The following is a 25,303-nucleotide window of genomic DNA, read 5'->3' as shown; positions in this document are numbered from 1 at the left end:
GATGTTGGAAAGAAGTCAGAGCGCTGCGATGCTTTTTTCTGCAGGAGCTCTTCTGTGGGATCTGGTCTCAGTGGGCCTCAGGCACCCACGACCTGTCCCTGACTCGACCACAGTTCATCCTTTAGATCACCTTCACTGGTTATGCAGAAATCATCTTTCAGGGTCCAGAGAGGAAAATCACAGAAGTAAAACAAACAGAGCTCAACAGAAGGCCAATGGCCGTGCTCCTGAAAACCTCACGGGCAGTAATGAGACCAACACCCTGAACAGCAGGAGGCGCTCTCGCTCTGTGCTTGTGTTGAGCCACAGTCATGATGATGATGAAGGTTCAGACACAAAGGTTCACTTTAACAACCTTCACCTGCTTCCTGTTAAATCCACCAGCTGACCTTCGATTAGACGACACGCCGCTAATCAAGAAACAGCAACGAGACACATAAATACTGAAGGAACGATAGTCCCGCCTCCGCCTGCAGCTGCTCTCCTCATCACGCCACTTTAGCTTCAAACTTTCCATCGACTCGACTTCCTGCTAAATTATTACTCAGGTGAACTGTTAGTGGTTCTAATGTTGTGGCTGATCAGTGTGTCTGACACACACACACAAACAGACACACACACACTCTCTACCTGACAGCACACACTCAGGTGTGTCCTCATGCAGCTAGTCGAGTGTCTCTGCTGCGTGTTAACGTGTGTGTGCACCTATCGTATGATTTATTTTAGGATAGGAAAAGTGGTAGAGCAGAGCCCGAGCCCAAACTGAAAACCTCTTTTAGGTCCATCACCTCGACCTCCGACCTCAAACGCCGTAGGGCCTCCGGGGATGCCACGGTAAGGAGATGAAGACCACCAACCCTCCTCCCTCCTGTCCTCCACGTGTCTTCTGCTTCACTCCATCTTTTATCTGTTTGTCTTTCTTTTCTCTGCTCTCGCTCGTCTGTAATCGCCTCCTGTTTGTCTTCGGTTCGTCACGTGTGTCTCTCGCCCTCTCGTCTCATCTCCAGCTCCATCATCTCCTTGCTGACTCATCATGGCCGCCCGTCTGTTGGTCAGCCATCATTGCTTTCCCACCTCAATCAGCTCATCTGTCCCACTGAGACAGACAAAAGGCGACAGACTGAAGACAGAAAGAAACGTCCGGTTCGGTCCGCCCAGGCAGGTCAGGGTCCGCTTGTTGGGTTTTCACACGGTTCACATCGTCCTCTTGCAAAGGAGAAGTGAAGAGGGTCAGATTGTGTGGTCTTTCTTCTCCCGTCTTTGTCCTGTCTTTTGTCCTGTCTTTTGATCTGTCCTTTGTCATGTCCTTTGTCATGTCCTTTGCCCTGTCCTTTGTCCTGTCCTTTGTCATGTCCTTTGTCCTGTCGTTCGTCCTGTCCTTTGTCATGTCCTTTATCCTGTCCTTCGTCATGTCTTTGTCATGTCCTTTGTCCTATCCTTTGTCCTGTCCTTCGTCATGTCTTTGTCATGTCCTTTGTCCTGTCCTTCGTCCTGTCCTTTGTCATGTCCTTTGTCATGTCCTTTGTCCTGTCGTTCGTCCTGTCCTTTGTCATGTCCTTTATCCTGTCCTTCGTCATGTCTTTGTCATGTCCTTTGTCCTATCCTTTGTCCTGTCCTTTGTCCTGTCCTTCGTCATGTCTTTGTCATGTCCTTTGTCCTGTCCTTCGTCCTGTCCTTTGTCATGTCCTTTGTCCTGTCCTTTGTCCTGTCCTTCGTCATGTCTTTGTCTTGTCCTTTGTCCTGTCCTTTGTCCTGTCCTTTGTCATGTTCTTCGTCATGTCTTTGTCATGTCCTTTGTCCTGTCCTTCGTCCTGTCCTTTGTCATGTCCTTTGTCATGTCCTTTGTCCTGTCGTTCGTCCTGTCCTTTGTCATGTCCTTTATCCTGTCCTTCGTCATGTCTTTGTCATGTCCTTTGTCCTATCCTTTGTCCTGTCCTTTGTCCTGTCCTTCGTCATGTCTTTGTCATGTCCTTTGTCCTGTCCTTCGTCCTGTCCTTTGTCATGTCCTTTGTCCTGTCCTTTGTCCTGTCCTTCGTCATGTCTTTGTCTTGTCCTTTGTCCTGTCCTTTGTCCTGTCCTTTGTCCTGTCCTTCGTCATGTCTTTGTCATGTCCTTTGTCCTGTCCTTCGTCATGTCTTTGTCATGTCCTTTGTCATGTCCTTTGTCATGTCCTTTGTCCTGTCATTCATCCTGTCATTTGTCCTGTCCTTTGTCCTGTCCTTCGTCATGTCTTTGTCATGTCCTTTGTCATGTCCTTTGTCCTGTCCTTTGTCATGTCCTTTGTCCTGTCCTTTGTCATGACCTTTGTCATGTCCAGTGTCCTGTCCTTTGTCATGTGCTTTGTCCTGTCCTTTGTCATGTCCTTTGTCATGTCCATTGTCCTGTCCTTTGTCCTGTCTCTCTCTGATTGGTTGTTTCCTCTCCTTCCTGTCCTGTCATCTCTCTGTCCCTTCATTTCCAAATGTCCCCACACACTTTGTCTCCCGGCCTCTCGCCCTCACAGGTTGCCCAGCAGAGACTCGTCCGTCTCCTCTAACTCCTGTCTGTTTCAGCGTCTGGTCGGCTGCTCGGGTCTTCCTGACCGTCTCTTGTTCCCACAGGACTCAGCTGTTAACGATCTATAAATGACCTCAGTGCTGTTACTGTGGCAGCTTCAGATCTGAGCGAAGCTGCAGGATTTCTGAGGTCTGTTTTTCTGCAGCGTTGGTGAAACTCTCCTCCTCAGTCGGACGATCTGAAATGTGCCAAACTTTGTGATGTGTCTTAAAATCTGCAGCGTTCTGGCACATTTTGCATCCCTCCTCCCTCCAGATAAGCAGTGGTTTGATGTAAAGGGAGTCAAAATAGTGCCAAAGCGTGTCATCTCAGGGATTTAAGGAGCTGCTGCACGTTAAACTGTTTCAGTGAGGAGAGCTCATTGAAATGCTTTAATGTTCATCAGCAGCAGAAGAACCAGCTGCTGATCACACCCAGCCAGCTGAAGCGGGTGTTGGAGCAGAGCTGACTCATTTCTCTTGTGATCATCTCTCTTTATTTTCTATATGAGTGTTTTTCTCTCTCAGTGGATTTGAATGGTGTCCAGACTACATGCTGTACTACACACACACTGCCTCTGTCCTCCTCTGCAAGCACGACCGACTGTAGGCTGAAAACACACCCGCACTCTAAACCAGACCCCCAGCTTTGCCCCGCCTCGCTGCGGGCAAACTCCATCAGTCGTCACATTAGCAGTGGTGGAAAGTAACTAAGTACTTTTACTCAGAGTACAGCATTGATTGTGGTCTACATTGGATGGCTCCCTCAGTGGTTTCTGATGTTTACATGGAGCTAACCCGCTCACGATTCACACTCAAAAACAATCCTGTCTACAACAAGCCAGTTTACTGTCTCTTTAAGTCTCTCGTCTCTAAAAGCCAGCTTTCATCTGATTGGTTAAACTTTGGAAGCCACTTCCTACTCAGTGCTTTGGAGATAAAAAGGTGAAAAAAGCTCCACAAGCTTATTTTGTCAAAAAACACTGACATTCACACGAAAATGTTTATGTTGCCATAAAAAACGCTAGCATGAAAACAATTCATGTTAGCATAAAAAACAACAACATTAGCATGATCAAAACTGTGCATTAAGAACAGCTTTGATCTTCTTCATCAATTCTAGTTTGGTTTTTTTTGTAAACAGCACAATAGCTAAAAACTACGTAACATTCTGCATTTTGTTCACATTTTTAAAGTTGTGGCTACAAATGAATGAAGAGCGTGCTGGGCTCTTAGCATGCTAGCATTAGTATGCTTATATTATAACTTATTGATAATGCAGCACTGTGCAAAAGTCTTGTGCCACTGATCATGTCTTTATATTTTAGTGTCAAACAGTTAAACCTATTGTGATTTTTAAACTGGTCTCCAGCCACAGAGCTCCAGTCTTTCCAGAGAACTGTTAGTGGAAAACTAATCTTAGCATGGTGTGCAATGTGACAGAAGACACAGTGTCAGGCCTACACAAACAATCTACATATTTGGTGGATATAAATAAAATAAAATTGTTAGAATCACACAAACAGTGTTTCTGTGCTACCTACTGCTAGCATAAAAACACTGATGTTAGCATGAAGAATAAGCTGCTGTGTTTTTGCGCTTTCTGCTGACAATCCCATAAAATCAGCTGAACTGGAGACATACAGTGGGGCAAAAAAGTATTTAGTCAGCCACCGATTGTGCAAGTTCCCCCACTTAAAATGATGACAGAGGTCAGTAATTTGCACCAGAGGTACACTTCAACTGTGAGAGACAGAATGTGAAAAAAAAATCCATGAATTCACATGGTAGGATTTGTAAAGAATTTATTGGTAAATCAGGGTGGAAAATAAGTATTTGGTCACCTCAAACAAGGAAAATCTCTGGCTCTCACAGACCTGTAACGTCCTCTATAAGAAGCTTTTCTGTCCCCCACTCGTTACCTGTATGAATGGCACCTGTTTGAACTCATCATCTGTATAAAAGACACCTGTCCACAGCCTCAAACAGTCAGACTCCAAACTCCGCCATGGCCAAGACCAAAGAGCTTTCGAAGGACACCAGGAAAAGTATTGTAGACCTGCACCAGACTGGGAAGAGTGAATCTACAATAGGCAAGCAGCTTGGTGTGAAAAAATCAACTGTGGGAGCAATCATCAGAAAATGGAAGACATACAAGACCACTGATAATCTCCCTCGATCTGGGGCTCCACGCAAGATCTCATCCCGTGGGGTCAAAATGATCATGAGAACGGTGAGCAAAGATCCCAGAACCACACGGGGGGACCTGGTGAATGACCTGCAGAGAGCTGGGACCAAAGTAACAAAGGTCACCATCAGTAACACACTACAACGGCAGGGAATCAAATCCCGCAGTGCCAGACGTGTTCCGCTGCTGAAGCCAGTGCATGTCCAGGCCCGTCTGAAGTTTGCCAGAGAGCACATGGATGATACAGCAGAGGATTGGGAGAATGTCATGTGGTCAGATGAAACCAAAGTAGAACTTTTTGGTATAAACTCAACTCGTCGTGTTTGGAGGAAGAAGAATACTGAGTTGCATCCCAAGAACACCATACCTACTGTGAAGCATGGGGGTGGAAACATCATGCTATGGGGCTGTTTTTCTGCCAAGGGGACAGGACGACTGATCCGTGTTAAGGACAGAATGAATGGGGCCATGTATCGTGAGATTTTGAGCCAAAACCTCCTTCCATCAGTGAGAACTTTGAAGATGAAACGAGGCTGGGTCTTCCAACATGACAATGATCCAAAACACACCGCCCGGGCAACAAAGGAGTGGCTCCGTAAGAAGCATTTGAAAGTCCTGGAGTGGCCTAGCCAGTCTCCAGACCTCAACCCCATAGAAAATCTGTGGCGGGAGTTGAAAGTCCGTGTTGCTCGGCGACAGCCCCAAAACATCACTGCTCTCGAGAAGATCTGCATGGAGGAATGGGCCAAAATACCAGCTACTGTGTGTGCAAACCTGGTAAAGACCTATAGTAAACGTTTGACCTCTGTTATTGCCAACAAAGGTTATGTTACAAAGTATTGAGTTGTATTTTTGTTATTGACCAAATACTTATTTTCCACCCTGATTTACCAATAAATTCTTTACAAATCCTACCATGTGGATTCATGGATTTTTTTTTCACATTCTGTCTCTCACAGTTGAAGTGTACCTCTGGTGCAAATTACTGACCTCTGTCATCATTTTAGGTGGGGGAACTTGCTCAATCGGTGGCTGACTAAATACTTTTTTGCCCCACTGTAACATTTAGATGAACAGAACCAACTTTCTATGATGATTAAACAGACATGTTCTAGTGACAGTGTGACATTTAAAAAATATCACCATTTTTCTTTATATGTGATGGTAATTATTATTGTGAGTCAGAACAGTTAAGATTACATTAAGCAGAAAAAATTTAGGTTAAAATCATATAAGAAAATGTAAAAACATCAATAATAACATAATAAATAAACTAGCATTAGCATAAAATCAGTGACCCTCAAATGTTGTCAGTAACAATCTATGCTAGAATAAAAAATGAATGTTAGGATTAAAATCCCTGCAGGAAAACTGATTTCACAGTATAAATTTATATATTATACATAATTGAAAAATATGTGCATTAAAACTTAATTTAGCATCAGAAACTAATGTTAGAAAAATTGTCTTATGAAGTGAGACAGAGTGGTGAGGTCCACAGTGAACGTCTGTGGGAGTGTGATCATCGTTTCGTCCATACTGAGAACAGCACTCGTTCGTGAGTCCAACTGTGCTCACACAGCAGACAGACAGCCTGCTGTACACAGCACTGCACTGCATGGCTTGGATCATTTCTCTGTCTTAGAGAAACTCACGTGTGTTTTGCAGCCCTGTGTCAACAACGCTCTCAGGCTGACAAACAATCAGGTTTCCTAAAGAAACCAACGCACACTGTTGGGAATCGAACCGACAGCCTGGCCTGTGCTGCTGCTTCTGTTCACACATGAAAGTTTGATGCTGCCCGTGGCAGAGCTTCAGCCCGGCTCACACGATGGAAGACGATGTTTAATTCATGTCCAGCAGCCTGAAACCTTTAAGGGACGGTCCTTTAAACACGTCCCAAAATATCACGGTGAACTTTGTAGACGAGTGAAAAGTGATGTAGGATTCAAATGTCCAGCCCTGCACTGATGCCAGGATATTAATCTGTTTAAAGGAGGTAATTCTTAACGTAACAATCCTGTGTGTCTGCAGTGAAGTCTGACAGGCTCGCTGTGGTGCAAATGTGCAAATCCATCTTTTTAACAAAGGAGACCTGTTAGCATCTTCACGCTAACAGCTGCTTGTGTGCAGGTAACGCCTGAGTAAAACACCTGAACGCTTCCTCCACTGCTAATAAGTCCTTCAGATGAAAACAGGAATGTAGGCAGGACCCATGAGAGGGTACAGCTCAGGATCAGCCAGTGTGTGATGCTGCTGTTTATAACCTGTGTGTTTGCTCTCTCTGTAGCCGTACCCGACCGACATCACCGGCCAGCTCAACCTATCAGATCCCTCCGTCAGCACCGTGGTCTGAGAGAGCGAGCGAGCTTCACTGCTGCTGCTGAGCCACACAGACACACACTGACCCTCTGGATACACAAACACACACACACACACACACACACACACAGATGGACAGGAAGGACGATGTAATGACAGCAGGGCTTTTGGACGGTATCCCATAGTGACACACACACACATGCTTACCTTTATTCCTTATGGAGTGGGGACTGAAAAACTGATCTGGAACCTTAATGCTGACACTGAACACTTTAAAGCATGTCCCCACAATGCAGAAATGTCCCCACACTGTAGAAATGTCCCCATGCTGTAGAAATGTCCCCATAATGCAGAAATGTCCCCACACTGTAGAAATATCCCCACACTGTAGAAATGTCCCCATAATGCAGAAATGTCCCCACACTGTAGAAATGTCCCCATAATGCAGAAATGTCCCCACACTGTAGAAATGTCCCCATAATGCAGAATTGTCCTTATAATACAGAAATGTCCCCACACTGTAGAAATGTCCCCACACTGTAGAAATGTCCCCATAATGCAGAAATGTCCCCATAATGCAGAAATGTCCCCACAATGCAGAAATGTCCCCATAATGTAGAATTGTCCTTATAATACAGAAATGTCCCCATAATGCAGAATTGTCCCCATACTGTAGAAATGTCCCCACACTGTAGAAATGTTCCCACACTGTAGAAATGTCCCCATAATGTAGAATTGTCCTTATAATACAGAAATGTCCCCATAATGCAGAATTGTCCTTATAATACAGAAATGTCCCCATAATGCAGAATTGTCCTTATAATACAGAAATGTCCCCATAATGCAGAAATGTCCCCGCTGTAGAAATGTTCCCACACTGTAGAAATGTCCCCATAAAATCAAATCAAATCAAATCACTTTTATTGTCACATCACATGTGCAGGCACACTGGCACAGCACATGCGAGTGAAATTCTTGTGTGCGAGCCCCACAAGCAACAGAGATGTGCAAACACAACAACACAAACGAGCAAAATACAAGAATGGCCAACCTGAAACTAATAAATATATGTACAATATATAATAGTGTATGCATTTCTGGATGTGTATACTAAATATTTTCCTACGTGTGTGTGTGTGTGTGTGTGTGTGTGTGTGTGTATACACATTTTACAAATTAAATAGTAAAAAAATAAATAATAATAATAATAATAATAATAATAATAATAAAATATATAAAATATACAGAGTTGAGACATGTGCAAAACAAGTGGCATTTATATACAGTGTGGAGTGCATAATGTTAAAGTTCCAGTAGTGAAGCTGAGGTGTCTATGACGTGTTCAGCAGTCTGATGGCCTGATGGAAAAAGCTGTCTCTCAGTCTGCTGGTTCGGGACCGGATGCTGCAGAACCTCCTTCCTGATGGAAGCAGTCTGAACAGTTTATGGCTGGGTTGACTGGAGTCCTTGATGATCCTCCCCGCTTTCCTCAGGCAGCGCTTCCTGTAGATGTCTTGGAGGGAGGGAAGCTCACCTCCAATTATCCGTTCAGAGCACCGCACTACTCGCGGTGTAATGTAATGTAGAATTGTCCTTATAATACAGAAATGTCCCCATAATGCAGAAATGTCCCCGCTGTAGAAATGCCCCCACTGTAGAAATGTTCCCACACTGTAGAAATGTCCCCATAATGCAGAATTGTCCTTATAATACACAAATGTCCCCATAATGCAGAATTTTCCCTATAATACAGAAATGTCCCCATAATGCAGAAATGTCCTTATAATACAGAAATGTCCCCATAATACAGAAATGTCCTCATAATGCAGAAATGTCCCCACACTGTAGAAATGTCCCCATAATGCAGAAATGTCCTCATAATGCAGAAATGTCCCCACACTGTAGAAATGTCCCCATAATGCAGAAATGTCCTTATAATGCAGAAATGTCCTTATAATGCAGAAATGTCCCCATAATACAGAAATGTCCTCATAATGCAGAAATGTCCCCACACTGTAGAAATGTCCCCATAATGCAGAAATGTCCCCATAATGCAGAAATGTCCCCATAATGCAGAAATGTCCCCACACTGTAGAAATGTCCCCATAATGCAGAAATGTCCTCATAATGCAGAAATGTCCCCATAATGCAGAAATGTCCCCACAATATTTGCCTAAATCACAGGACCCCACAAAAATATCAACAGAAGCATTTACAAACATTAAGCAGCACACACACATTTTTACAAACACACACACCATCTGTCACACTAACTCCCACCACACAAAGCAAACACACACACTGTACAAACACACACACACTGTACAAACACACACTTGCCTTCCTCTGCTTGTAGCTGTCTGCCTCCTCCCACCAGAGGGTCTTTTATTTTGAAAGAACTGTTTGGGACTGGTTTCCTTCGGGTGGATGTCTGTGGTGTTGTACAATTTGTTCTGTTGATCGCACTGAATTATCAAAAGTATGACTGGTTGTGGAACTGGTCATAACTGGCGACGCCGTTCTTCTTGATCTGAGTCCATGAGCCTAAATTGGGATTGATCTCCAGGATCACCTGTGTCCCCGATTACTGATTACAGTTTGGCCGGTGGGAGGAGCCTCTGGGACAGGAGGTGGTTCCTTTACACAGAGTCACAGATGTCGTCCGGATCGCCGAACCAGAGTGTGGGGTCATCCCACTGAGGTTTTTGGGTGATGTCCTTTCACAGCGACGCATGACCTGTTAGCAGGAAGCGCCGCCATTTTGGTTCAGCGATCCAGAAAGTTTGTTTCTCTGTGTTCAGGAAAATTTGGTAAAACTTTATTTGAACCTTAAACCCGCTTCTGCACTGTGCAGCTGTGAGTGGACATGGGGACATTTCAGTCTATTATTGGCATTAATGTCACCATGTCTTCGTAATGCAGAGTGTCCCCACAGTGCCTGACTGTCTTCATAAAGGAAAAACGTCCCCATAATACAGAGATGTCCTCGTGCACGTAAAAGGGATGCTTTCTGCCCCAAAAGCTCCTCCCACCGCCCCTGACAGTCCCAGTGCATGCTGGGAGATGTAGTCACTGCCCCTCCTCCACTGTGTCCCCACTGATGATGTCAGTCTCCGCCTACCTCCACAGCCCTTTAGCTCCACCCTGATGTCCCGTGGAAAGCTGCTAACTCCACACAGAGCCAGCTGGAGTTAGGAGGTTTCCACGTTTTTGGTGTTAAGGACAGCAGCCGGCCGAGCGCGTCACCGAGAACACGCCCTCTGAGAATCGACCTGCAGACCGAGCGAGGTCAACCCGTCTGTCAGCACCAAGACGTCAACCAGAAAGTCCATGAAAAACTAACAGCGAAGTTATAATAGTTTTAATTTATTTACAAGCTCAGTTCACAGATCAGTGACAGATGCATGGCTGTGCTGTGTGACGCGTTCACGCACTAACACACATTAATACCTTTGTATTTATGTATATTTATCAGACACACGTCTGTATGTCGGTGTCTCAAACACATCACATCTGTACGGGCAGATGTTGTTTTTATATGAAGGTTTTTACAGTTTTGAATATGTTTTAAAACATTTAGAAAATCCACAAACGCTCACATCAGTGAGAAACGTGTTTGTTCTTTTTACGGAATAAAGTTCAATCATTTCATTCAGAAACGCCCTCATAAGGCAGGGCACGTTATTAATAATGACTTTTACTTTGGCACAGTTTACGATCCTTCCTGTGCACTTCACAATAAGAGTACTGCTTTGTTCCAGAAACGAAAGCTGAATAAAATGATATGTGATAAAGTGTCGATGTCGTCATGTGAGCGTCAGGTTCCTCTCTCAGTGTTGAGCTGCACGTTTCCGATTCTCCTCACACTGACGTGTATTCGTGCCGGCGTGACCTGTGCAGGTCTGATCAGGTTTGTGACGAGTTGGGCTTCACGCCGTCGTTCTCGGTGACGCTCGGCTTCACACCAGGCGAGCTGCACCAATCGCTTCACAGCTGGAGCACATCTGCAGATTCAGCCTGGTGATGGGAGTCTAACGCTGATCCGCAGACTCATTCACGCTCCTATTTTGTTTAAACTGAGGAACACGAGAGTAAACTCCAGAAGCAAAACAAAAGTGGTTTCAATGTGACGCCGTTTAAATATCCAGGCATCACAGAAATATGGAGGCACTTCATGTTGATTTGTTGAAACTGACTGTGGGGAGGAAGAACTCCCTCTGAACAGGAAACAGGTAACACGGGAAACAAAGGAAGACGTTTATGTTCAAAAAAAAAAAGAAAGTCAAGAACAAAATATCTGAAAGTTTTCCTCAGCTGTTTTTAAGAAACTGTCTTTTACTTTGAAGTGGTTTGGCACTTTCAAAATAAAAGACTTCTTAAACGTATTTATCGGTAGTTTAATTTAGAAACGTTGATGAGTGTTGGTGCAGCTCACCCTAAACTGTGTCACATGACACGTGACGTGCTGTGATGTCACAGTCTGTATTTATTTTTGCTGTTTACTTTGTTTCTGATGTAAACACACTGTACAGATGATGATGATGATGATGAAGGTCTCACCTGTAAGCTGATTGACTGTGGCTCGCTAGAAGAAGTTTTATTTTTGTGTTCACATTTTACTTCCTGTATCATAAAAACTGAAACTGTAGAAGAAGTTTCCCTCTGTCTGTGCACCGTTGACCTTTGACCTCCAGCCCGTTAGTGTTTGGTTGTTTTTTGACACATGTAGCCGCTCGACTCAAGTCGAGTTTCAGCGATTCCACTGCAGACATTTTACTCTAATCCACTTCCTGTGTCAGACAGGAAGTGGGGTGTTGCTGTAGAGCTTGGTGTGTGATTTGTTTCAGATTTTAGCGGCGCCGTGTCATCACGTGAACACTTTTGAATCCATGTTTGTGTAACTGAGCTTAACCTGCCCGTCGTCTCTGCCGACGACACTTTCAGTAATAAACTAATATTTATTTGAAACGCGTCCGAGTTTTTCTGCTTGTGACATCATTTGTGGCGGTCCTGTGAAAACCACGTGTCTCCACTGTGACCAGTTCTTAAACACGGCCAGAAGTAAGCGGACAGTTGGGTGAGCGGCTTCCTAGTCTGATCCCTCGTTAGACCAGGGGCCCGTTCTTCGTACCTCGCTTACTACATCCAAGATCAAATCATCGCGCCAACTCTGAGCTCGCTAATCCGGTTCCCCGAACACACCTGCTGTTGACGATCAGTACAGCTGGATGAAGTAATGTGAGATCACTGGGTGGCTTAACAGGGGCTACGCATCGATAGTAGAAACATTGATCGGCAACCCTCTGATTGGTCGGCGAAAATGTCGAAGGCGCGCGCTCGGTATTTTTCGGCAGCAGAGCAAGAACTCTTGAGTGAGGGATTTCAGGAGTTTCAGAGTTTAATTAAAACGCAAGGGAACACTGCAAAGGCTGCAAAAGCAAGGAGAGAGGGCTGGCAGAAAGTTGCTGACAAATTAAACTCGTAAGTAATTTAATAATAACAATAATAATGGAGTGGATTTATATAGCGCTTTTCAAGGCACCCAAAGCGCTTTACAATGCCACTATTCATTCACTCTCACATTCACACACTGGTGGAGGCAGCTACGGTTGTAGCCACAGCTGCCCTGGGACAGACTGACAGAAGCCAGGCTGCCATATCGCACCATCGGCCCCTCTGGCCAACACCAGTAGGCGGTAGGGTAAATTTATCATATTATATTATATTATATTATATTACATTATATCCTCTTTCACATTAGAGCCACAACAGGACCCACTAGAACATGGGAACAAGTAAAAGTGAAATATAAGAATATTCTACAGAATGGTAATATTTATCACTTATATTGCTTTTAGTCTCTTGGAAAGAGACCCTGAAATAATCTGTTTGTTTGTTTATAACAGCAACCAAGAAAAGGGCAGAGCAAACAAAGACAGGTGGTGGTCCTGCACCCCCTCGTCAACAAGTTGGTTAAGTAAATAATACCCTCACGGGAAAATCGATATCTCTCTATGAGCACACTGTCGCGCTGAGCTAAAGGATCCTGTCTGTCCCGCAATATACGCTGAATTCTGAGGACTCTCCTTATCAATCTTGCACCTTCCACAATGGGTGGCTCGCGTATACGGACAGGACATGGCTGCGACAGGCTTCCCAAATCCACCTTCGCTTTTATAGAATCATCAGAATCATCAGAATCATCAGAAACTTTATTGTCATTGTCATGAGAACAACGAAATTAAGAATGGTCCCCGATCATTGCATCATCCCTAGCAATATCAAAATATAAATAAAACAATAAAATTCAATAAATAAAATAGATAGAATACTTAAAATACTAATAAGATATAACAGTAAAACATTCACATACATTCCCACACACATGCTTCAGACCGTGCATAGATTAACACAAGAGTGGCGTGATGGACATTTTTTTGTAGTATTCAGATGTGTTATTGCAGTTGGATAACAGCTGTGTTTGAGTCTATTAGTCCTTGCTCTGATTGCCCTGTACCGTCTGCCTGAGGGCAACAGTTCGAACAGGGAGTGGCCAGGATGTGAGGTGTCTTTTATAATGTTTTGGGCCTTTTTAAAACAGTGGGCGTTGTGTAGAACTTCCAGTGTGGGGAGAGGGCAGCCAGTGATCTTTTGGGCGGTGTTAATGATCCCTTGGAGTGCTTTCCTCTGAGCCCCTGTGCAGCTAGTGTACCAGATGCATATGCAGTAAGTTAGAACACTCTCAATGGTGGCTCTGTAGAAGGACACCAGCAGTCTCTGTGTGATGTTATTCCTCCTGAGAATTCTCAGGAAGTACAGTCTCTGTTGGGCCTTTTTCAGCAGCTCGGAGGTGTTCACACTCCAGGAAAGGTTCTCCTCTATATTGACTCCCAGGAAGCGGAAGCTTGCCACCCTTTCTACACAGTCCCCATTTATGAATAGTGGTTGGATCTCTGCCTTTTTCCTTCTGAAGTCTATTATGAGTTCTTTGGTTTTTGAAGTGTTGAGGAGGAGGTTATTGGCCTTACACCATGACGTCAGCTGCTCCACCTCGTCTCTGTACGTAGACTCGTCTCCCTTGGTAATGAGCCCCACCACTGTGGTGTCATCTGCAAATTTCACAAAGATGTTGCTGTGGTGGCGAGGAGTGCAGTCGTGTGTGTAGAGAGAGTAGAGCAGTGGACTGAGCACACAGCCCTGGGGTGAGCCAGTGCTGAGACTCAGGGCTGAGGATGTGTGATGGCCAACTCTGACTCTCTGTCTACGGCCCGAGAGGAAGCTATTGATCCACATGCAGGTGCTGTATGGAAGCCCCAGGTCTTGTAGCTTGGCCACCAGTTTGTGTGGAAGGATGGTGTTAAAAGCTGAGCAGTAATCCACGAAGAGCATCCGCACATAGCTACCATGCTCTTCCAGGTGAGTTAATGCAGCATGGAGTGCTGTGGCTACAGCGTCTTCCGTGGATCGGTTTGCTCTGTAGGCAAACTGGTGTGGATCCAGGCTGCGGGGCAGGGCTGCTGTGATGTGTCTGCGGACCAGCTTCTCAAAGCATTTCATTACCACTGGGGTGAGTGCCACCGGTCTGTAGTCATTCAGGCCGGTGATGTGGGGCTTCTTAGGCAAGGGGACTATGGTGGAGGACTTCAGGCAGAGTGGGACAGTCGTATAAATGAAGCGGACATACCTGAGTGGCCGCGATCTAATCCTGTTTACATAAAGTAAACCTGCTCCCGAGCAGGTTTACGCTTACGGATCTGTTGCTATGACAGCAAGTCCCGGATGAGCTTCGGGGAACCGAACGATCCAAGATCACGCGAAATCGTCAACAATCAAATCCAGCTAACTTACTTAGCGAGGTACGAAGAACAGGCCCCTGGAGACAAGAGGCAGGCCCTCATTAGGCTGAACCACCAGAATAAACCAATCAGAAAGCAGAAACTGGGAGTGTCCAAACCAGCTGCTCACTGTTAAAACGAACAAACACATAAAGTCATGAAAGACGATGACAGAATGATTCACCACATCGAGCCGAGTCAGGAGCACCGAAGGTCGACAGCCAGGACACGCCGTCACGGATGGAAACAGCAAGCTGCGAACTCCGGGTGCGCCCAGGAAGGTCGAACGTTGTCACATCTAACGAAAGTGCACACGTGTGAAAACACGTTTGACAGGTGAAGCTGGGTGGACGTTTAACGATGGCGAGAAAAGAGCGGAAAGCAGAGCATCCGTCTAACACAGCGGAGGCAGCGTTATGGCGTGGGCACAGGGGAGCCGCTCTGGTTTTTCCCGAGGACGTGAGCGGACGTGCTCTCTGGGGGCCGAGCCAAAACAACCCAGGATGTGAGATTTTCTCAAAGCTCGTCAGCTGATCTCAGGCCAGCGGAGCAGTTTTGGCCGCAGCGTGCGGTCCTCACCGAGTCTTACCTTCGTGTAAACACGTCTGAGTGTTCACGTGCAACAACAGGTAAACCCTCCAATCAAAGCTCAAAGTTTGGTTGTATTGCAGGGGTTGGGAGTGATTGGTGGGGAGCGTGACAGGTTATAGTGGGAGTGTTAGGAGGGGCTTTGTGGTTTGATATGGGGCTGGTTTTGAGGCGGTACTGTTAAGTTTTGCTGTGATTGGCTGCTGAGGAGAGGGTTTGTTGGTATTTGGGTCATCTGTTATTTACTGGCATAGTTTCAGAAGTATTTAGGGGGGGTCAGCGGGTTGGGGGGTGGGGCTGGGGGGGCGTACAGGTGAGTGGTTATTGAGCCTGCTCAGAGACGTTGATGCCGCTCTGCATCACTGCACAGCTTTCACTGGAAGTGCAGGACAGAGTAAAGCTCAAAGCACCAACAGGCTGGAGCCACAGAGGATTGTGGGTACTGTAGTCTTGCAGGTCAACGTTTGTGTCGTAATGAAGAAGCATACAGGGGATTGGAGGGCAGTGAAAGGCAGCAGCTGTGTTCTTCATCGTGGGGGGGGGGGCGTTGGGGGGTATTTCCTGGGGCAGTTTCTGTGTGTGGCTGCAGCTCGAGGCTCTGCAGCCGTTTTCGGTGCGCGGTCTTATTGTTGACTCTCAGTCTGAAGGTCACGGCGTGATGCCGCCGGTCAGTGCACTGAAACTCAGCTGACCACCTCCGACCGGCCGCTGTGATTGGCTGAGCCGGCCATGTTACACAGTTACACAGAGGAAGAGGCTGCAGGTGTTTGGGCTTCGCCACAGACGCAGAAGGAAAGGAGCAGACAGGTGAGTGTTTCTGAGCTGAACGCTCACCCTCAGCTGTTTACAGAGCCTTTCTCTGCCTGCTCAGTCAGCTGGAAACCTCGTATGTGCAGGAAAAACCAGCAGCTCCGTGCATGAAAACTCAGACCAGACCGGGCCTCAGACAGGGACTGGTTAGGGACCAGACCGGGCCTCAGACAGGGACTGGTTAGGGACCAGGCCTTGGGCCTCAGACGGGGCTTCAGAGCGTTCTGTTTTAATGAATGTGGAGTAAAAGCGACAGACGCAGCGTGGGGTGGAGGGTCTGTGTATTTCCCGTGCTTCTCCTCTCGGTGGTCGTCACAGTAACCCTGAAGCCCTTTGGCTGTTGCCATGGTAACCCTGTGTTATTTCTGGAGCCTGTAATGAAGCGGAGGAGTGAGGAAGACGAGGAGGCTGAATTCCTCCTCCCCCTCGATGCTCCGTGGAGCTTCCAGATTTTCCTCTTTGAGGGATTTTGATGTTCTTCTTGTGGAGTTCCTGAAGGCTCCTTCCTGGTTTCCCGTCACTTCAGGCTCTTCTTCAACGGGAACGTAAACTCGAATCCAAACCTCACTGAACACGGTCAGAGCGAGACCGTGCATGATGCGACCCAGTCCACACACTTCCTGCTGAGGCTGCTGGTTTCTCCGAGCAGCCGGTGAGACGTTCAGTGTCACTCAGTTCGCTTTAATTTCGTTCACAAACATCTGGAAACATCTGCAGGTATCGCTGGGCTCGTCACACCTCAGCAGCTCCGAGCCTTCCTCTGCTGAGACGTGTGCTGACATTTAAAGAGCTCGTGTTTGAGTCAAACTGTCGGCCATGATAGCGAGTCGGAGAGGTCAGAGCGTCAGGGGCACACCTGAGCCCGGGCCTGATGCTCTCTGCACGCTTTTACTTTTTAAAATGTGATCAGAGTAACCTGCTTCCTGTCCCCCCCCCCCTCCCCTCAGATCTACTATGTGACCTTTAGTGGGCCCCCCCCCCCTCAGGTTGGAGCATTACGGAGCTTCTGGTTTTTACCAATGTTTCTGTTTCTGATTCTCAGCTGAGCTCCACCTGACCTCTGACCTCTCCAGGACCATGCCGTCACCTGTCAGCTCATCTCAGTCTGACCCATCGGGACTCAAACGCCTCTGTTTGTGGCTCCATCGCTGCTCCTCCCCTCCTCTCCCTCTCCCCGTCAGCTGCGGCGACTCCTGCCCTCCGTCAGCATCGCGCCGTCTCCCCCTGCTGGTGGCCCTGCTGCTCTGCGGCCTGCTGCTGATGGTGCTGCTGCTGCTGTGGAACTACCACTGTGTGTTCATCTCACACCTCTGCTCCCCCCTGGGGGAGGAAGGGGGGGAGATGGGCTCGTGACCTCTGACCGGTCTGGTCCAGTCCTGCTGTGCCAAGTCAGCACTGTGTCATTGATGATGATGATGATGATGACGGCTCGGGACGGTTTTCAGTTTTAATAAAAATGTAACAATCAAAATAAAAAATCTTAAACGTGCTGACGTCAAAGGTTCCTTCTCTGAATCTCGCAAACCGCCTTTTCTGTTCATATGAAGGGGCGTGGCCTTTACACGATGGAACATGATGAATGGTGTAGCAGCCACCAGGGGGCGATCCAAATACGTCTCCCATTCATGAGCGGTGTTTTTACTGATGTGCATCTGAAGCCAGCGCGTACTTCCTGTTTCTGTGGCGGGCGTTCATGTTAAAAACGTTAGTAATGATGAGGTCGTCAGATCACTGTGCACTGCATAGAAGGGGGATTCAAAGTTCCTGTTCAGGATGGGCAGCCAATCAGAATAACGTTGCTCTGAATGAGGGAGGAGCTAAAAAACTTGCTTTAGCAGCTGCTGCATGAAGAGAAGTAAAAACTCCTCCATGCTGGTTTTCAGGACTGATCACGTCCCGCAGTTGAAACACGCACACCTGCTCAGGTAAAGACCAGGCTCACACACTCACACACACTCTGGCTCTGTCCCAATTCAGAGTCTGCACGCTTGACTATATATATATATATATATATGCATATATATATGCATATATATATATCTCATAATAATCTGACAATACTATAATATTGGCCATATTATATTTACATTACCACAGTGAGATGACTTTAGTCTCATGAGCAACATTAGCTAATTGTCATTTACTAGCTAATCTTAAATGACTGTTCAGCACAGACATGAAGCCCAACAATCATGTTTACAGTCCTGTGGTCTCAGCCTCAGATACTCAACTAATCAAAGTGATGTCATGACAAAAATGAATGACCAACAAAACATGTTTCTCCTTCATTTCTGTCACACAATAATAATAATAATGGATTGGATTTATATAGGGCTTTTCCATAGATACATTTCAGTTTACCAGTCATGAGGCTCCAAATTATACCAGGAGTGGGGTATAGGGCTTTTCAAGGCACCCAAAGCGCTTTACAATGCCACTATTCATTCACTCTCACATTCATACACTGGTGGAGGCAGCTACGGTTGTAGCCACAGCTGCCCTGGGGTAGACTGACAGAAGCCAGGCTGCCATATCGCGCCATCGGCCCCTCTGGCCATCACCAGTAGACGGTAGGGTAAAGTGTCTTGCCCAAGGACACAACGACCAGGAAAGAGAGCCCGGGGATCGAACCGGCAACCTTCCGGTTACAGATACGCTTCCCAACCCCCTGAGCCACGGTCGCCCACAAAGCTGTATGTAACGTGTCTCTCGGTTAGTATCATGGTTGCTAGGCAACCTGAACAGCGGGGCGAAGGCTAGACCGTCCCATTTCACAAGCCTCTCACTTCCGTACTTCTCGTACTTATAGTACGCACCGTACGTAGTACGCGTAGTGCGCGTACTTCAAGCGTGCAGACCCTGAATTGGGACACAGGCACAGTGCGAGAGCACGAGAGTGTAAAAAAAGCCTGCAGACACGTCATTTTAAACCCTCCATTACGGTTCTATTCCTGTCTGCCAGCAGGGCGCCACGCCCAAAACCTGCACCACCGCCGCTGCTTTATTTCCTGAGTCGCTTTGGTGCTGCTGAGGAGACAAACCAACACGTTTACTCAGGAACTGCTGCTGAATGACACCTGAATCACATTCACCCCCACTGCGACCTCTGAGGCCCCAGCAGGTCCCGGGGTTCTCCTGAACCTCCTGGAGGACCCTGGGAGCCTCCACTCTGTAAAGCCCAGCTTCAGCCTCAGGATGAGTTTAACAGCTGCCTTCGTTTTTGCTGTTTGTGGGGGAAGCCGGCAGGCTGCTCAGCTGCTCAGAGACTGTCAGGTCAGACACCGAGACAGGAAGTCAGAGTACTGGACTTTCAGAATAAAAGTTGGAACGTGTTCATTCTTGCAGACTGAACCTTACCTGCTCTGAGGAAGTGCAGGTCAGGTATGAAGTTTTCATTTTGTTGTCATTTCATTTTGGAGATTTTTCAGTTACACATGCATTCAAATTTTTTCCACGTGATCAGACCAAAGGCAGCTTTTTACTTGTACCGAATTTCCCAGAGGAACCCACCCGAGGGATTAATAAAGTTCTATCTTCTATCTTATCTTGTACAGAAACCTCAGGTTTGTGAAGCTCAAAATCTCAGGTGAATCCAAAGGTGACCCTTTCTGTACAGGAGCATCACACAGACTGATTAAAACTCTGGTATAATTCCTAAAGAAAGTCCTTTTGAAACGCATCTTTGCACCAAACCATGGAAGTCAATAAAAGGAATAGCATCTTCAATATACACTATTATTAATGAAAAATTACCTGACTACAACAAAACGGCTCTGAAAAGAAAATGGGAGGCAGATCTGGGCTATGTCTATGAAGAGGTAGAATGGTACCATCTAATGGAACAGGCACAGACCATGTTAATTTCCACAAATCATAGACAAATGCAATTTAATATATTCCACAGGACATATTATACACCTTACAGATTACATAAAATTGATATTAATTACTCTCCCAAATGTTTGAGATGTAAGGTGATAGATGGTGATCTCCTTCATATGATGTGGAATTGCCCAGTAATAGAGGAGTTCTGGAGACGGATCACTGAAATAATTTCAAGGGTAATTGGGATCCAAGTCGAAATGGACCCAAAACTATGGATTTTAGGTGACATAGATTCTATAAACGTGGATTACCACAAGAAATATTTTATTTTACTTGCAAGTACTGCAGTTAAAAAATGTATTCTGACACATTGGAAATCTGAAAATTCTCCAACACTGAGATATTGGATTAATGAGTTAGCATCCTACTGTACACCTGAGAAGATATCGCATAGTGTAAAAGGGAAATACGGAACCTTTAAAAAAATTTGGGGACCATTTCTTTCAGTATTACCGTCTTTGGACTTGACAGAATATAGAGATGATGTAAATTCCTCTGGGTTTACCCTGAATTGATCCTCGGTTAGGCCCTTCTGATCAGAGTTCTTGAATGTTGTGCTGATTCTTGTGTATAGACGGGTGTAAATATGGGCTGTTTGTATACACGAATGTGATGAAGTTGAGAGCCATACAGGGGTAAAGGGGTGGGGGGATGGTGGGAGGGGTTCACACGATATGTTTTTCTTTTTTTTTTTTCTTTTTTTTTTTTAAATTTTTGTAATTACCAATACTGTTACTATTATAATTATTATTTATTATTATTATTATTAATACGCCCGTATTTTCTGTGTTCGGTCCTCAGATGGGTGAGGCAATGTTAGAAAGATAAAGATACTAGAGTGTGTTCCTGAGAATTTTTTTTTTTTTTTTTTTTGGTCATAATGACCAGTCAAGCTTTGGCTAGTTGATGATACTTTGTCCCATAACTGTAAACGTCTTTTATTGTTTGTTTCTGTTTGTTTGTTGTTCATTTTCAATTTAAAAAATGAAAATAAAAAGTTAAAAAAAAAACAAAAACAAAAAACTCTGGTATAGCCTCCTCAAACAGTGTCCTCATGGCAGCCATGTTATTGGTCACATGATGTCAGTAAAGATGCTCCAGAAGCATAAACACAGTCCAGAGGTCCAGCTTAGGTGAAGCGAGCAGCTACAGCCACCTGTGTCACCATCCACCTGTCAGTCAAAGAGGCCACGCCCCCTAATAATGGAAGCTTTAAAATGATCTTAGAGACCCAACAGTTTGTGTATCCGGCTGTAAACATGTTTATTTCTGCTTTAAAGTTTTAACATGGAACTCACTCACTGCTGCCTCTGCTGGACGTCAGAGGAATTGCAGGGTGGTGATGAGTGGGCATGAGTGGGTGGAGCCTCAGATCCCTGCTCTGAGCTCAGAGTGCTGGATTTTAGTTTAAATAGATTTTTCTTGGTGCCAAATCCCAAATTTAGTGGCCTGAATCCAGTCACCCCAGCCATAAACTGTTCAGACTGCTTCCATCAGGAAGGAGGTTCTGCAGCATCCGGTCCCGTACCAGCAGACTGAGAGACAGCTTCTTCCATCAGGCCATCAGACTGCTGAACACTTCATAGACACCTCAGCTTCACTACTGGAACTTCAACATTATGCACTCCACACTGTACAGTAATGCCACTGTTTTGCACATATTCAACTCTGTATATTTTATTTTATATATTTTATTTATTGTTTACTCTATTTAATTTGTAAAATATGTGTACACACACACACACACACACACACACACACACGTAGAAAAATATTTAGTATACACATCCAGAAATGCATATACTATTATATATTGTACATATATTTATTAGTTTCAGATGTAGCCATTCTTGTATTTTGCTTGTTTACATTATTGTATTTTGCACAACTCTGTTGCTTGTGAAGCTCGCACACAAGAATTTCACTCACATGTGCTGTACCAATGTACCTGCACATGTGATGTGACAATAAAAGTGATTTGATTTGATTTGAATATGAAGAGTCTGAGCTGCTGTTCTCTCTGTAACGATGTTTTACTTTGAAAGGTCAAACCGGAACCTGTCTGTTGTTTGCGTCCATTGTGACACACGTGACAGCGGCGTCTGGCGCGTGTGTGCAGTGAAGCAGCGCGAGCAGCTCAGCTGTTCAAACCTGCCACAGACAGAAAGCCCGTCAGCAGCCCGGGACGCTGAACGACACTACCGGGACTGAACCAGAGACTCTACCGAGACTCTGACCGGAGGCTGTCGGTGTCTGACACGGGGGATGCCGGTGTGAGCCCGGGCTCTGTTGTGTCTCTGTTCCCGGTCAGAGTCCCGCCGGTACCGGCGGATGAAGATGCGGACTCTGGTGCTGCTCTGTCTCTGGCTGAGCCTCCGCCCGTGCAGAGCGCCGCCGGGGCTCTGCGGGCCGTGCCAGCCGGACCGGTGCTCGCTGCCCGGCGGCTGCCGGGCCGGGCTGGTGCCGGACTCCTGCGGCTGCTGCCTGGAGTGCGGGAACCTAGAGGGCCAGCCCTGCGACCCCGGGAACCGGAGCGTGTTCTACGGGCTGTGTGGGAGCGGACTGCGGTGTGAGGCGGGAGGAGGAGAGGATGAAGAGGAGGAGTGCGTGTGTGAGGAGCAGGAGCCGGTGTGCGGCTCTGACGGGAGAACATACATGAACATGTGTCAGCTGAGGGAGGCCGTCTACTCCACACCCGAGCTCCACACCGCGGGGAGGGGCCCCTGCAGGACAGGTAGGAACACCTGAGGCAGGACAGGTGGGAGCCGCAGGGCAGGTAACCACCTGCTGTTCCACTGCTCACCTCATTCATTCATATTTTTAAAGGTACATATGTTGGGAGAGCTCACATGTGATGATAATGGTGATGATTCCTTTACTTTTACCTGCAGGTAAATTTGCTTTATAGGGGAATGACATCGTTTGGCTTCCTTTCACAAAACAGCACACATATTTAAACCGGACACACACATATTCTGAGGCAAGAAGCTGAAATTGACCCCGTAGAGGATGGAGCCATTATTAAGAAGTGATAAAGCATCGTCTGTACCTGTTTAGAGTACAGGCAGGTAAACAGGGCTGTGACTCACCTGTCAGACCACCAGTGAGTTTGCTCTGTGACAGAGGTGTGACCGAACCACGCAACAAAGTTCAAATAGTTCGGTCAGTGTGGAAATGAGCAGGTTTTCTGAGGCAGTAAATGCGCTGTGACCCTTTCTGCAGACTGATTTGCAATTCTCATCGCAGTTCAGTTTTCATTGATCATGGTCCTGAAATATTTATACGATTGCGCTTGCTCTATTGATGATGATGATGAGTTCCTCAGTTCACCCCGTCTCTGTGGTTTAGCCCTCGGAGTAAAGAGGAGGAGCCCAGGCCGAGCTGGTTTAGCTGTTTTGATGTGTTGAGCTCCACAAGCTGAGCGCCATTTTATCTGCATTAGAGTTCAGAGGTCAGGCGTGCACGGCTTCAGTTAAAAATGGAAACGAAGAGCAGACGTCAGATATCGAGCAAAGGGGCGAACTCACGTTTCATCCAGGAAACGGTCGCCTCACACTGAGCGCCTACGGGACCCCAGAGGGCCCAAAAACACGAGCACACACACCTGAAATCAGCACAGAGTAAAACTGCAGGTCAGAGGTCATCTCATCTCTGTATGTGAGCTCTCTGAGGTCATCAGTCAGCTGATCGCTCCTCACATGTAATGACTGACACACACTCTGAGATTTCTGCTCCGCCCAGCCTAACCTCTCTCTCACCTGTGGCAGTGCCGGTCATTAAGGTGCCTCCTCACAGTCAGGTGAACGGGACGGGCAGCAGTCTCATCTTTCTCTGTGAAGTGTTTGCGTTTCCGATGGCGTTGGTCGAGTGGACGAAGGAGGGACGAGACGTCGTCCTGCCCGGAGACGACCCGCACATCTCCGTCCAGGTACACGTGCGCCTGAGCCTGCAGCCCCGCCCCTCTGGGACAGATTTCAGTACCTGTCTGATTGTCTCTCTCGCAGTCTCGAGGCGGTCCTCTGAAGTTCGAGCTCTCCAGCTGGCTGCAGATTGAGGGGGCGGAGACGGGGGACTCTGGGACCTATCGCTGCACAGCTCGTAACAACCTGGGGACGGCCTCGGCCTCGGCTGTACTGGGAGTGCTGGGAGCAGGTGAGACAGGCGTTTGAAATGGGAGAAACGGAAACTAAAAGACTCGGGTTTGTCTCACTGACGTGTCTCTGTCTCCACCTGTCTGCGGCTCTGTCAGAGGAGCTGTCGTCCTACCTGGCTAACAGTGACAGGAAGCAGCCGATGGACATCGCAGACTATGACCAGGACATCTACTGAGCTTCATGATGTCACCTCCTCTGTACAGGCGTCTCTGATTTTCTTCTTCTCTGTATATGCGAACATTACTCTGACATCACACGGGGCAGTGACATGGACACTTGGCGTGCTGGGCGTTCGAGCCTGCGTCTCCTGTCAGATCTGTTGTGTGAAACTTTTTTTAAAATTATGAATAAAGGTTTACAAACTGACCTCTGGCCTCTAACAGACCTTCACATTTTCACTCATAGCACTGAGGTTATAGACAGTTTTTCCTCCTTCCAGTGCATGTCTGGGCAAGCAGGGCGGGCAGTGCTTGCCCAGTTAACTCTAAAAAGGGGCATTTCAGTTTGGGCTAGTACCATTTTGGGTTCTTGCAACCTCAAATGAATTTATTTGGGCAAGAGAGGGAGTTATCAACTCCTGCTAGCTAGCTTGGTTAGAAGCTAGCTAGCAGGCTATTAGTTAGAAGGCATCTAACTAATTAATGCCGTAATCGGCCTTAAAATGCGGCCTTTAAGGCTGCAGACCCTGAATTGGGATACAGCCCATGTTTTCTACAGTCACTGGTGTGGATTGACTCACTACTGCCTCTGCTGGATGCTAGAGGAACTGCAGGCTTTGGTGCTTCATGTTTCAGTCCTGAAGGCTAACGGTGCTGAGGAGCCTGAATGGAACGTGGAGGCTTCAGAGCAGCTGGAGCACGGCCTGGCTTTGCTTCTGGCTGATCGTTTCACCACATGTTGCTTCAGTTTCCTGTGAATGTCAGACAGATGCATGGAGAGGATTTCATTCCAGCTGCTGTCTCAGAGGAACTCCGACTTCCAAGAATC

At 46.5% G+C, this 25,303-nt stretch overlaps 2 protein-coding genes across 8 annotated transcripts in view; both read left to right on the top strand.

Annotated features, from left to right (window-relative positions):
* grin1b (glutamate receptor, ionotropic, N-methyl D-aspartate 1b) overlaps positions 1 to 17,766 on the top strand; it is a 73,443-nt gene extending 55,677 nt beyond the window's left edge. For 2 of the 7 annotated variants that reach the window (XR_003273971.2, XR_003273970.2), the window contains 3 exons: positions 727 to 834; positions 1,008 to 1,162; positions 7,013 to 7,152. Coding sequence is in view for 4 of the 7 variants with exons in the window: in XM_026186175.2 (XP_026041960.1) it covers positions 727 to 834; positions 7,013 to 7,078 (174 nt within the window). In the remaining 3 variants the exon portion in view is untranslated. Of the gene's footprint in view, positions 1 to 726; positions 835 to 1,007; positions 1,163 to 7,012; positions 7,804 to 17,319 lie in introns of those variants that run through there. The other 5 variants (XM_080308981.1, XM_026186176.2, XR_003273972.2 and 2 more) reach the window with 4 other exon arrangements.
* A 4,583-nt stretch (positions 17,767 to 22,349) lies between these two features.
* kazald3 (Kazal-type serine peptidase inhibitor domain 3) lies at positions 22,350 to 24,682 on the top strand. Its single transcript, XM_026187614.2, has 4 exons — positions 22,350 to 22,896; positions 23,930 to 24,090; positions 24,167 to 24,314; positions 24,412 to 24,682. The coding sequence occupies exons 1-4, from the start codon at positions 22,494 to 22,496 to the stop codon at positions 24,489 to 24,491; spliced, it is 792 nt and encodes a 263-aa protein (XP_026043399.1). The 5' UTR covers positions 22,350 to 22,493; the 3' UTR covers positions 24,492 to 24,682.
* The last annotated feature ends 621 nt before the right edge of the window (positions 24,683 to 25,303 follow it).

Source organism: Astatotilapia calliptera, chromosome 12, assembly GCF_964374335.1.
Source record: "Astatotilapia calliptera chromosome 12, fAstCal68.1, whole genome shotgun sequence".
In the NCBI taxonomy this organism is placed as follows: Eukaryota; Metazoa; Chordata; class Actinopteri; order Cichliformes; family Cichlidae; genus Astatotilapia; species Astatotilapia calliptera.
This window is presented reverse-complemented; position numbering and strand designations above follow the sequence as displayed.

Bases quoted from the DNA above. Each gene is read 5' to 3' on its own strand.
- kazald3 (XM_026187614.2), top strand. From the start codon at position 22,494: ATGAAGATGCGGACTCTGGTGCTGCTCTGTCTCTGGCTGAGCCTCCGC. The intron at 22,897-23,929 runs GTAGGAACACCT...CACCTGTGGCAG, and splicing joins GAGGGGCCCCTGCAGGACAG to TGCCGGTCATTAAGGTGCCT. The intron at 24,091-24,166 runs GTACACGTGCGC...TCTCTCTCGCAG, and splicing joins ACCCGCACATCTCCGTCCAG to TCTCGAGGCGGTCCTCTGAA.